This window comes from Pezoporus flaviventris, unplaced genomic scaffold, assembly GCF_033815535.1.
Source record: "Pezoporus flaviventris isolate CSIRO_AGI_PZ_B2104156 unplaced genomic scaffold, CSIRO_AGI_Pfla_v1 ptg000009l, whole genome shotgun sequence".
Classification (NCBI taxonomy): Eukaryota; Metazoa; Chordata; class Aves; order Psittaciformes; family Psittacidae; genus Pezoporus; species Pezoporus flaviventris.
The window spans coordinates 4,235,820-4,247,698 of record NW_026892557.1 but is presented as its reverse complement, the minus strand read 5'-3'; the positions used below and the strand labels follow the sequence as shown (position 1 = coordinate 4,247,698).

The window sequence follows — 11,879 nt, the reverse complement described above, 5'->3', positions numbered from 1 at the left end:
GCTGGAATATTGCCCCCACACAAAGTGTTTTCTTGCTTATATTAACTTTAGTTCTATCTCAGCTCAATGGAGGGGAAAACTGGAGAGTGCCATAAATTGAGCCGAGCTTGTCCAAACTGTCACATTAGCACCTGAGGGAGCTCCTGCCTCCTAATGACCAGAGGAGAGTATGCTGGGGGGGTCAGTGTCATCTGGGCACCCTTTGGTTACATTCACTGCCCCTCTTCATAGCCAGATTGATGCCGACTGCTGAATTTTAGCAGAGGTCGTCTTGGTCCCATTTGTTAGTGCTAGGAGTCCATAGAGATAATGTCTTTTCACGTATAAAAGATGCTATTGATTTTCTGTTACTGTTGTCCTGAAATGTGCACAGTGTGTCTATGGAGCAGTGACAATCCTCCATCAGTAGCTTTATGGGAGAAGAATGGTTATTGAATCTCTTCCCATAAAATATAATCTCTTTCTCTCTTCCAGAATTTGCCAGCTCCTGTGGGAGTCCCTCATGTTATCTCTGAGAAAATTGTTTTTTTTTTTTTGTCTCTGATTTGTACACTTGTATTTAGTTTTATTTTTAATTTGGTTTGTGTGATATATGGAATGAAGGATTCCCTAACATCAGGCATGCTCTCTGTGTTGTATTCCTTCTTTCCCATATGGATTGACACTTCCTGAATGTTTTAAAATCAAATAAAGATGTTGGCTTGGCACAAGCGTCTCTTGTTGTTGCTGGGAATGTTTTCACTCTGGGGGAGTCACTGCCCTGCTTTTTCTCTCCAGGCAGGTCTGAGCTTTTCAGCTGCTTACAGGTAAATTTGGGGTAAGTTTCTGGAGTCAACACAGGCTGATTGGTTTCTGATGAATGACACTGTAGCAGAGCACGCAACTCGCAGTGCTGCTCAAGGAGCAATGATCTTTGAACTTGAACAGTGGCAGAAATACTCTGTCAAATTTGTCCTTTCCTCAGTGCAGCAAATGACTGACTATGGGACTTTTTCCTTTCAGGGAGGAAACGGCAACATGAATTCATAGATGATGAGTAGGATGCCAAAGCCAGAGATGACAGTGCTCTTGAAGAAATGCTGGGTAGAGCAAAAAGGTAAAAGGAACAGCTAATTGAGTGCATTTTGGAGCCTTCCTGTGGGACTTCATGGGGTGCCTCCCCTTGGGAGGCAAAGGCCACCCCCTCAGATCTGAACTGAATTCCCTGAACTTCCCTCTCCATTTTGCATGAAGTCCCAGTGGTGCCCCTCACTCCTGACCCACGCGCTCTGTGCCTGGGTTTGTACCCAGAACCCCTGTGGGACTCATATGTTCCAGTGTGTCCCTGCATGCACCCACCTGGCCTGGCAGTTGTACCAGGCTCTGCTCCTGTGTGTGGTAATGAGAAAGAGAAGGGAGAGATGCACTCATCCTGCTCAGGTGCAGCCAAGGCCATTGTCCTGAGGTGATGGTTGAGGGCCACATTTGCTTGTACCATGTTGTGCCTGAAGCCCGTGTGGCGGCAGCATTTGGAGTGCACAGTGATCAGGTTGCCTCCACGAGGGCTGAATTGCTTTCTGCTACTCTGATGCCTTTTACTGCATTTTGTGTTAATGCTGTTGAGATGCCCAGAGGAATCAGTGCTTATTGGCTCTTTCATTCTGAGAAATTATCTCTGTAACTGAGGCATGATCGTCCACTTGGGGACTTGGGGAAGTAAGAGGCAGATTTAATCACACCTGCAGAGAGCCGTGCGGTAGAAAGGCCTTTGCTACTCACTCACTTTACTACTCATCCAGTGGCAGCAGAATTGGCTGAAGCCACTGACAAGCAGCAAGAAAATCCTCATTAGTAGCATAGCTCTCCTTGAGATATCTTCATGCTGGTTTGTGGAAGACTGACTTTAATCCCCCAAAAGTCAAAAGCAAACTGCCTTTGAAAGTGTTCCTGGTTGCAGTCTGTGGGTTGCCCCCTGCCCCTTGGCTCTTCCTGGCAGCAGCTATAGAGGCAGAGGGCATTTCTGTGGCAAGGGGAAGATCCGTAGTAGTAGGAGCAGGAAGAGGTGTGAAGGGTGGGTAAGGTGTGATGGGTTGGCAGACATAAATATCAGTTCTTTTCTGCTAGATGTGAAATACTTTCCTGTTGTTACCATAAGGAGCTGCTCTGTGTGCTACAGGACGCCCTCAAATCCTTGTTAAGTTTAGGCCACATGTCACAGGAGAGGAACAACACCAGGTTCATTCTCTTGGTGAAAGAGTTATGATTTCTCCTTTGCCCTTTGGGAAATGTGCCCATGTTTGATTTATTGTATAAATAACATGAAATAGTGATTGTTTTTTGAGGTGGTCATAACTGGTGTAAGCTCTCATACAGATACAACACAATGAATTGACACCATTTTTAGTTTAATAACACCAGAACTGAGGATCCAAGCATATTTAAAATAGTACTTAGTAAATTTATGCTACTGTCAATCCATATTTTGGGGATCTGATAGTTTTGTTCCTTATTTTTCTGCATGTGTGTTATTGAGCTATTTCTGTAAACTCAGATGTAAATCTGTTATGCTCTTTGAGTTTTGAAATCCTTCCCCATCAATCTGGAAAGCTGTAAGGTTGCTAAAACTGGAGTACAGTCAGTGTTGGCAGGGAGCTGTGTGTCCTCATGGTCATGCTGGTTCCCCAGAGCTTGCAGCATTCCCAGTTCCTCCTGCTCACTGGTGGCAATGGCAGCAGGGAGCTGTGTGTTAGAGCTCTGTGTCCATGTTGGTTTATGTTGGTGCCACTGAAGGTTAGCGCAGGGATTGTGGTGTGGTGCTGTTGCTTTAAGGTGGCTGGTGGCCATGAGCTGTGCTGAGCGTCACCGTTGCCAACGCGGGCACCAGCACCGCAGCACGTGCTGCCTGCTCAGCAGTGCCTGGAACACGCAGATAGGACCAGATTTGGCATCAGCACAATCACTGTTGCAGGCGCTGCCAGCTCCTTGCTCTTTCTTCATCCCTCCAGCACGTGGTATTTTATATGACCCCGAGGACAGACAGTTGTCTACTAGGCTGGCTTGTGGGGGTTTGTTGTGTCTCAGTCCTGTCAGTGTTCAGGTTTCAGTGGCAGGGGAGCCCTGGGGAATGCGTTCCCTGTTTTGCTTGGTGTCCTGCTGATTCTTCATCTTGCCAGGGTAAGTGAGTGGTGGCAGCAGTAGGGGTTAGTGCCCTGGGAGTGATTCAGGTGCCATGGTCTGGTAGACAGAGCTCTTGAGCTAGCAGAAGAGGGTGCTTAGCTCAGAGTCACATCCTGTCATCCAGGATTGTAGCACTTGATGCAAATTCTCAAATGCAAGTGGAGCTTTTCAAAGCACCTAATATTTATTATGTTTGTGTTTAGTCTGCGTCTTCCAAGTGAACAGGAGAGGAAGGTGAATCACTGACTTGTATACTTTGATCTTAAAATTCAGTATCACTCCTTTGCTTGTAAGTGGTTTGTCAGACAAAATTTCTTAGTCATTGTATTTGCAGATCTCGACCTTGGTGTCAAAGGGATGGCAGCTGCAAGAGATGTGGTTGGAACCATGACGGTGTCATGAAACATTGGCCACTGTATGGAGCTGATGCCACTATGGCACTGAAACCTTCTTTTCATTCATGCAAACCGCAGCTGTTTGGACTGTCATGGGTGCTTGAGGATGGGGACATAATTTCATGCCCCTGACTTCCAGCTTAACTGTAAGGGCTTAATGCAGCATGCACCAGAAGTGCATTTACTCCAGACCCTGCAGATGCATGTCTGATGCATGTGCTCCTAAGGCTTGTCATCCAGGTGACTGCCCAGTTCCAATGATCCCATGCTAATTTCTGCATCCAAGATCTGTTTACTCTTTATACTTCCAGTTGGTGTTGACTAATGGGTAATCCAACAGCAGGATTAACTTCTAGTTTTAATATTATTAGAAATATACTTGTTTTTTCTTGTAAGCAGGAAGAGGTGCTATAAAAGTTGACATTGTGCCAGCACTAGGTCACGAGTTTTACTGTTTAGTCAGAGATGGGAGCTGAAAGACATCATGGCAAGTATAAAAGCTAATTCCAGTATTAATAGTTCTCTTCCCAGCTAAAAAGAAGTAATTTTATGCATAGCTCTTTTCTTTAGGAGCACTTGCTAATTTTGAATGTGTCTCCCACTCCAAGGAGTCAGTGGGAGTTATTTTAAGCTGCATTTTGTGGTTACTATAGGTGAGTTGGTAGTACGTATCTAATTCCGGGTGGTGCTGTAGTGTTGCTCAGTGCACGGTGAGGGCTTTTTGGCAGAAATAGCCCTTTAGATAAACATTAAATACAGACAATTTATTTAAATCAAAGTGATTTGCTATCATTTAACAGCTTGGTAAGGACCTGTTTCAATTCATAGTGCAGTGAAAAGGGTAATCGGTGTAGGGATGGTCTGTCCTTGCCCCTGTTCTGCAGTTCTGACAGGATTACCTGCCTGGTTTTACCTTTGTCCTGTCCCAGGCTGAAATACTTCACATTTCAAACAGTGGGTATTGTAAATAATTGTTATGCCTGTCTTAGCAGCTGCAGATTGTGTTGTTGAATAATAGGCCTCTTTCATGGTCTTTACTCCTTTACGTCTAAATTTTCACTCTGCTGCTGAAAATGTAGGAACTGATTTACTCCACTTGAGGGGAAAAAAGGTATTACTGTTCCTGGCCTTAAGGGAAAGAAGTTGAGGAGAAAGTCAAGAACTCACAAATGAAACCATGTAAGGATGGTTTCGCTGTTCCTGTGTGTTTGCTGAATGTGCTGTTTGTGCAGTTCTCCTGGGTCATATGGGAAAGAGTAGTTTTCATGGTTGGACAAGGTTTAGGCAAATCTAGAAAGAAAACCCAGCTGTGTAGCTAAGACTACGGAGAAGATATTAAACCAATCCATTTTGTTCATAAGGACTGCTGTGTATCCTTGCTGACAAGGAAGAAAAGGTTTCGTGTAATAAGGCACTGGGCTGAAACCCAGGAAAGAACTGGAGTAGCAGCATTGCCATGGCGCTCCTGAAAGCAAAGCGTGAGTCTAGCTGTTGATACTGGGATTACACTTCCATTGGTTTTATCTGTTCTTAAATAGTGATGAAAAAGTTCCTTCTCGTGAATGTGTAGCATGGTGGAGCCCTTTACAGACTGGAAACTGCTTTTCACAGTGATACTCTTTGGAAGCACGAGTGCTCTTGTTTGTCAGTGATGCTTCATTTGCTGGACACAAAATAGATCACAGGAACGTGTGAACTAGAACTTGGTTTGGGAACTCCAGGACAGGCTGTTGGGCTGTGTCAGCACTTCCTCTGGAGCAGGTTGACTCACTTCAGTTTGCCTCTGGCTTCCAATTCCTGAATCTACATGGCTTTGAACACCTCCTGCCACTGCTAACAGCATCCATTCATTGTCTTCCATTACTCATTCTTCTGTTTCCAGTGCCTGAGGGTGACATTTTCATACCTTGGTGACTAAAATCAGGCTCCTAGATCCGTATTTATACAGTTAATATAGACAGCAGTCCAATTTCAGAGGAGTTAAGTACCCTGGAAAAGATACTTGTTTAAAAGTAGGAACAGAAATTTAGGCGCATACCTTTAGGGATCTGAGACTTCAATGTACTTTTCTGTTACTATTTGCTTCAGCTCTCGCTGGAGATCTGATGTCAAACTAACCTGGAGATTGCTCTGGCTCCTATGTGCTGAGGGGGAAATTGGAATCCCAGACAAAGGCATTTTCCTGGAGCGCTCTTGGTCACTGTGTGCATTTCTGCGTGCGCTGTTGGTGGCATTCAATGAGCTGGTGCTGTCCCTGTTGTGGAGCAGCATTTCTGGGCAGAGAGGTCAGGATGTGGGGGGGAAAGCATTCCCAGAGAGCAGGAGCCAGGTGATACAGCTTAAAAAAGATAGATAAAAAACAGCCCTTCCATGTACCATACTGGAGACTGCACTGAAATTATAAGTGGAGCTACCATGCATGACAATCAAGTTACCTCTTTAAACTGAATAACTGGATTGTCTTCTTATACCAGAAAGCAAAAAGAAATGTCCTGAATATACTGTAGGAAATTGTCTTTACTAAATCGAGCCCAGCATTTATGTGCACTGTATATATTATTTGATTCTGACAGAATTACATAAATGGGGGGGAGGAGGAAATATTGTTAATGTAAGTTGACTACCAGAGTAAATCACAGCCTAATTGTTCTTTTTTTTTTTTTCCTGGCTAAAATTAGAATTTGATATAATGGTCAATAGACATTTTGTTTATTTTTTGAGACAGAATTTCTAATAGCTAATCCAAATGAACTGGAGAAAGTTGCTGCAGAATGATAGAAATAAATTATGTGAATTCTGTGGTGACTTACTGGTAAATCCCCTTAGTCGGAAGCTTTAATTTACCTCATATTTCAGTTTTCTTCTTCTCTAACTGGTTTATGGGTGTATATTAGAGCAAAGTAATTGTTATTTTCTTAGTGCCACCAGGGTGCTTAGAGCATGAACCAAAGTGAAGACAGAACCTGGCTTGTCCTCATGGGGAAATAAAGGACTGAGGACACAGATCTGCAGCAATGTGCTAGAATTTGGCACCTCCTAAGTCAGTTCTGAAGCTGTTGGATGTGGTACTGGTGTAAATGGGGCTCCAGCACAGCAACCCCCCAAGGCAGGTATCTGCTTCCCTTTGGAGCCGGTGCCAGTGTAGAGGAGCAAAGCATGTGCCTGGTTAAACAGGTAAATACAGTGTTTCTGTCGAGACCACTGGCTTCAGTACCCGCAAAAACTTTATGAGGCTTTGCACAGCAAAAACATCTTTCCTCCAGGGGCCATTAAAATGGCGTCAGCTCTGGAGTTACGCTTCGGCTTAGTCTGGCATGAATTCCCTGCAGCCAACAGAGTTTTGCCGGAGATGATTTGAATGTAGTGTTTCTATTTTGGAGGGAAATAAATGGGCTCGGAATGGCAGCAGGAGCAGGGAGAAGAATGGATCTGAAGCCTGGGATATGGAAGATGAATGAGTTCAGCCTCTCACTAGGGTAGTGTAGAGCTTCATTCGTTCTGAGAATAATCTGGTACCTTTAGTTCCTGGTCATGTCTTCTTCAGCTTCCACATGTCATTCTGGGCAAGTTGTGTGGCTGGCAGAGACCTACATTGGGACTTTGGTGGCATGCTTGATGAAAAGTCCATGTTCAAATAACATCCACAGAGTACATGTCTCTGGAGAACATTTTGGTAGAAATGTGTCTTTTGGGATGTTTACCTGGTTCTGGTGAACCTGGGGATTGACAGTTGCCCTTCTGAAGGGGAGTGAGATGTTGTGCAGTAATGCTGGGGTTATGTGCACGTTGACTTGCTTAAGTCTTGGGCTCATTCCTAGGAGAAACAGCTCTTGATTCTGTAAGTGGCAAGAGGAAAGGACAAACCGTTTTCATTTCTGTCATTGTGAGGGATTCTTTAAGCATCTGTACTCACAGTTTTCAGAGTATTTTTGTGAAAACACTTGGCATTCCTTGCTTCTAAATCATGGAGTGACTGTGCAACCAATTCAAAGGAACGGGGTTCCAGCCTTGTCATTACAGCTATTAAAACTGCCTGAACTGTTTTGCTTTTTGATGCTTGCCATAGCAACGGTGGATGTGTAATTTGCTGAATATCCGTAACAGGGCATTTGAATATATTTCTTACAGTTTTACTCCTGCATATAAGTAAGTGTGCCAAATGGGCACGTTAACCCACTTAACCAAACCAGAGCCACAGCTCCTGGGGAATGACAATGAAGAGATTGTTTTTTAAAGAACTCTTTTATTTCACCTCTTAACAAAACCCCTCGAACCCCAGACACAGAAGAGCAGCACCTTTATCAATGTGCTGTTATCACTCCTCATGATTCACATTGCAGAGACTCTGGCACATCTTCTTCCTTGCTGCTTATCAGCTGGTGGCAGCTCTGTGTGTGTGCCCCTGAAAAGGTAAGAGCGACCCAGTTCATTCTGAACCCCCCACGCACAGAATCTCTCTGCCTCAATAGTGATCAGACCTTTGATTTTTAAGCAGTGAGGAGCTGGGAAGCTTGAAAGATACCAGTAGCCCTTCAGTTCAAATGGCTTCTTTCTTATCATTTTATTGCACAAGGAATTAAATTAAAATATTTGGGACTTTGCTGGCACGCTTGATGAACAATCTATATTCCAATAGCATCCATAATATTCCACAGATCCCATTGCCAGAATCACCTATATGCTACCATTAACATTATGTATGGTTTCAGGTGCATAAGGTTCAGTTTGTTAGGGTTTTTTTAGTCCTGGTAGAGAGGTTTATATTGAGGAAGAGAAGCAGTTCATTAGCTGCATGGAGCAGAGTTCATACACTACTTCAGTAGCCCCTTAAGAACGCTGCTTTTGTCCTCATCCTGCACATTCTCATTGTCTTTATGGATCAGAAGGATCTAGAAAGCCAGACAGTGCTCCTGAAGACACTTGACAAAGCAGGTCACACACTGCTGTAGAGCCAAGGGAGGTTGTGTTTGGTCTGGAAGTGGAGCTGCTGCTGCCCCATCCTCCTTCCCCAGGCTGTAGGGGCTGAGGGAACATTTAACAGCTCCAGAAACTCATCAGCCGAAGCACATGGACCTCGTTGCTCTCATGAGCCATGGAAGCCAGTGAGACCTGCTTGGAGAGGACAGCGATGGACTGTGTACACATGCAACTGATCTGAGTTTAGTGGTGTTTCTGGGTGATCTTATGGTCCAGCCCATGTGGAAAGCCTCTGGTTGGCTCTTCCCATAGCATGTAAGTGAGTAACGCAGTGAGGGCTGCGCTTGTCTCCCTGGAAAGGAGGGAAGGATGTTTGTGGCAGCAGTTGCTGTCTGATGCTTGCATCAGGAGATCAGCTTCCATCTCTTCACTGCAGAGATTCCCATCTTCAACCGGTATTTCTTGTTTGCCATAATGCAAACTGTGAGGAGCACCAATGATGCAGTTACTTCATGTCTGCTCAGCATCTTGGAAGGATATCCAAGGAGAGACATTCCCTAGAACTCATCAAGAAGATGATGGCTCCTTGCAACTGAAAGAGCTTCCATCATAGCTTGAACAGCTGAAGGAAACAGTTGTCTAAATGGCACTAATGCCTGTGTGTGTTTATAGGACAGAGCGTACAGGATTAGCCGTGTGACCGCCGGGAGCCAGTCGTTCTGGAGCCTCCTCCAATGTGCCTTTCACGCTCCATGAGATTAGCAGGCACTGAAAACAGGGAAGAGGAATTTTCCTTTCTTCTGCCTGAGAAGAGCCCCATCACCCTCCACCTCTTTCGTCTTGGCTCAGAAGTGGCTTAGTCCTTAGCAAACAGGTCGTCTTTAACAAGTTCTGCTCCCATGAGGATCGGAGGGAAAATATCCTTTTTGGTGTTTAGTCACACATATCAAAGGAGACAACTGCTTGGATCCTCATTTGTGTGGCGCAGGCATTAGATGTGGTCCAGTTACACGAGCTCTATGTGCAAAGGGATGTGCTGGGACCTTCAGGCTCCGGTGGAGCGGGACAGGAACGATTCACTTGGGTCTTGGGCGACTCTTTAGAAGGCCGTCGCACCCCACCCCACCCCACCACCCGAGCGGGTCTGCTCCGCACAACGGGACAGCCCGTGAGGCTTCCTCAGGCTTTACACCTCGGCTCTCGTTGCGGTCACCAGCCCGTACCGAGCCTCGAGCGGCGTGTTCAGCCCCTGCGTCAGGCCGCCCGCCATAGAGGGCTCCGGCTTCGGGGCAGCGCTGAAACACCGGGGAACCCTGCGGGGTCCAGGCTCGGCTCGTCCCGTCCCGTCCCGGCTCCGCCGCGGGGCTGCTCCGCCGGTCGGGGGGCGGAGCCCGCGCGGGGATTGGCGGCCGGGCCTTGGGGCGCGCCAATCACCGCCTTTGTTTAGGGTCACAGGGCGCGGAGGGGGCGTGCGCCCGTCGGGGCAGCCCGCAGCCAATGGACAGGGCAGGGGGCGGAGGCGCCCGGCTCGCCCTCCCCATTGGCCCCGCGCGCGGTCACTCCGGCGGGCGGCGCTCGTTCGTTGGCTACCGGCGCTGGCGGCGACGTGCGTCATTCGGCGCGTCCCGCTTCCTCCGTGGTGCGATTGGCCCCGGTCGCCGTCAGTCGCTCGGCGGAGCTTCCTGAGTGGCCGCCGCGGCCGTCAGTACAGCGCTCCGCGCGGCCCGCCTCCTCGTCCCGGCGCCGCCGCTGAGTGGCTGCGGAGCGTGTCGCTGAAGCGCTGCCGCGCTCCGGTTGGCGGGACGCGCTGTCAATCGCGCCCATCCCCTCCGAGCACCCGCCTCCCGCCCGCCGCCATTGGCCGCCCCGGGTGTCAGTGCGGCGGCTCCCCCAATGGGCGGCGCGGGGTGTGCGCCGTGCGCGCGGGGTGGCCGGCCCGGCGGCGGCAGCGGGAGGAGGCGGCGCGCGCCTGGGTCCCGGTCGCGAGGAGGCGGAGGAGGATGTGGCGCGCGGAGGGGAAATGGCTGCCGAAAACAAGCCGGAAGGTGAGAGCGCGGCCGGGGCCGGGTCCCGCTCCGCACCGCCGGGACGCGCCCGGCCTGCCCGCCGGGCCTCCCCTGCTCCTGCCCCCGCCGCGGGGCGGTGGCGGCGGAGGCCGGGCTGCGCCGCGCGAAGTTTAGCGGTGGCGGCGGCGCCCCGCGGGGTCGGGCCGGGGCTGTTGAGGAGGGGAAGTGGGGGGGGGGGAAGGCGCGGGCGGGCCATGTGCGGCGGCAGGCCGCGTGGCGCCGGGGCCGCGGCGGCCGGGCCGGGTGTCGGGCACGCCTCCCGCCGCCCGCCGGCACGTGCCCGCCCGCCGCCAACATGGAGGCTGCGGCGGCGCGGGGCGGCGCAGGGCGCGGCGCGGGGCTCGGGGCCGCCGCTAGCCGCGGACGGGGCTGGGCCCGCCGCCGCCGCCCGGGGTCACGCCGCGCCGGGCCGGGCCTTCTCGCGCCGCCCCCGCCGCCCCCCCCCCCCCGTTCCTTGTCTTCCCCTCCCCCCGCGGCGGCGGCGCACGTGCCTCGCGGGCGCGCGCCCGTCACGAGCGGGGCGGCCTCGTCCGCGGCCCCGCACCGGGGCCTCCGCGCCGCCGGGCACGAGGCGGGCCGGGGGTGGGCGCTGCCGGGGCGGGCGGAGCGGCGCCACCCGGAGAGCGGCGGCCCGGAGGTGAGCGGCGGCGGCGGGGGGCGACCCGGCCCGGTGCGGCCATGGGTGGGGGGTAAAGGGGACGGGGACGGGAGGGGTCCCGGGTGCCTAACTCCGGGCGAAAGTTACCGGCGCGGCGGGAGCCGGGGCGCGGCGTGTCCGCAAGGGGGAAGCGCTGCTCCGCCCGCGGCCCCCCCTCCCTCCCGGCGGCATCCCGGGACGGGCGCGGGCGGCTCCCGCTGCTGTTCGTGGTGCTTCGTGGGGGGTGACCGGAGTCTGCCTGGGCTGGCTGTGGGACGCGCTTCGGGCCCGCCGGTGCGGCTGCCCCGGTTCATGGGCATCGCCCTGGTTGACGGGCATCACGCCGGCATCGGTGTAAATGAGAGTCTGGGGCTACTCGGTCCACAAGCTGTGCCCGGTGTCGGGGCCTCCATCTTATGGAGCAGGAGGTGGGAGGAAGGTCACGGTTTGCATCCTGCAGCCCACTGGCTGCCTAACCGAGGTTGGTAACTCGGGAGTGCCTTATGAATGTATCCAGCACCGTTAGGTGCCCCGGGGAGCTGCGCTCATCGCACAGATTCCATAGCAAATGTAATTCCTCTTTACCGGGAAGCTCCTTCCCAGGACACGGTGTACACATCCCATCTCCTCCACTGGGCATTTGCTCCCAGTGCTTTGGGAACATCAGGATTTTGGTTCATCTCCTGTTTGAGCAGCAGCGGAGGCTCT

The 11,879-nt window shown here is 50.9% G+C and overlaps 1 protein-coding gene across 12 annotated transcripts in view; it reads left to right on the top strand.

Moving 5' to 3' along the window:
- Positions 1 to 11,879, top strand: part of CAMTA1 (calmodulin binding transcription activator 1) — a 288,481-nt gene that overhangs the window by 54,299 nt on the left and 222,303 nt on the right. For 8 of the 12 annotated variants that reach the window (XM_061450338.1, XM_061450328.1, XM_061450339.1 and 5 more), the window contains exon 2: positions 1,003 to 1,096. In XM_061450338.1, the coding sequence (XP_061306322.1) occupies positions 1,030 to 1,096 (67 nt within the window). In that variant the 5' untranslated portion in view covers positions 1,003 to 1,029. Of the gene's footprint in view, positions 1 to 1,002; positions 1,097 to 10,357; positions 10,514 to 11,879 lie in introns of those variants that run through there. The other 4 variants (XM_061450333.1, XM_061450329.1, XM_061450331.1 and 1 more) reach the window with 3 other exon arrangements.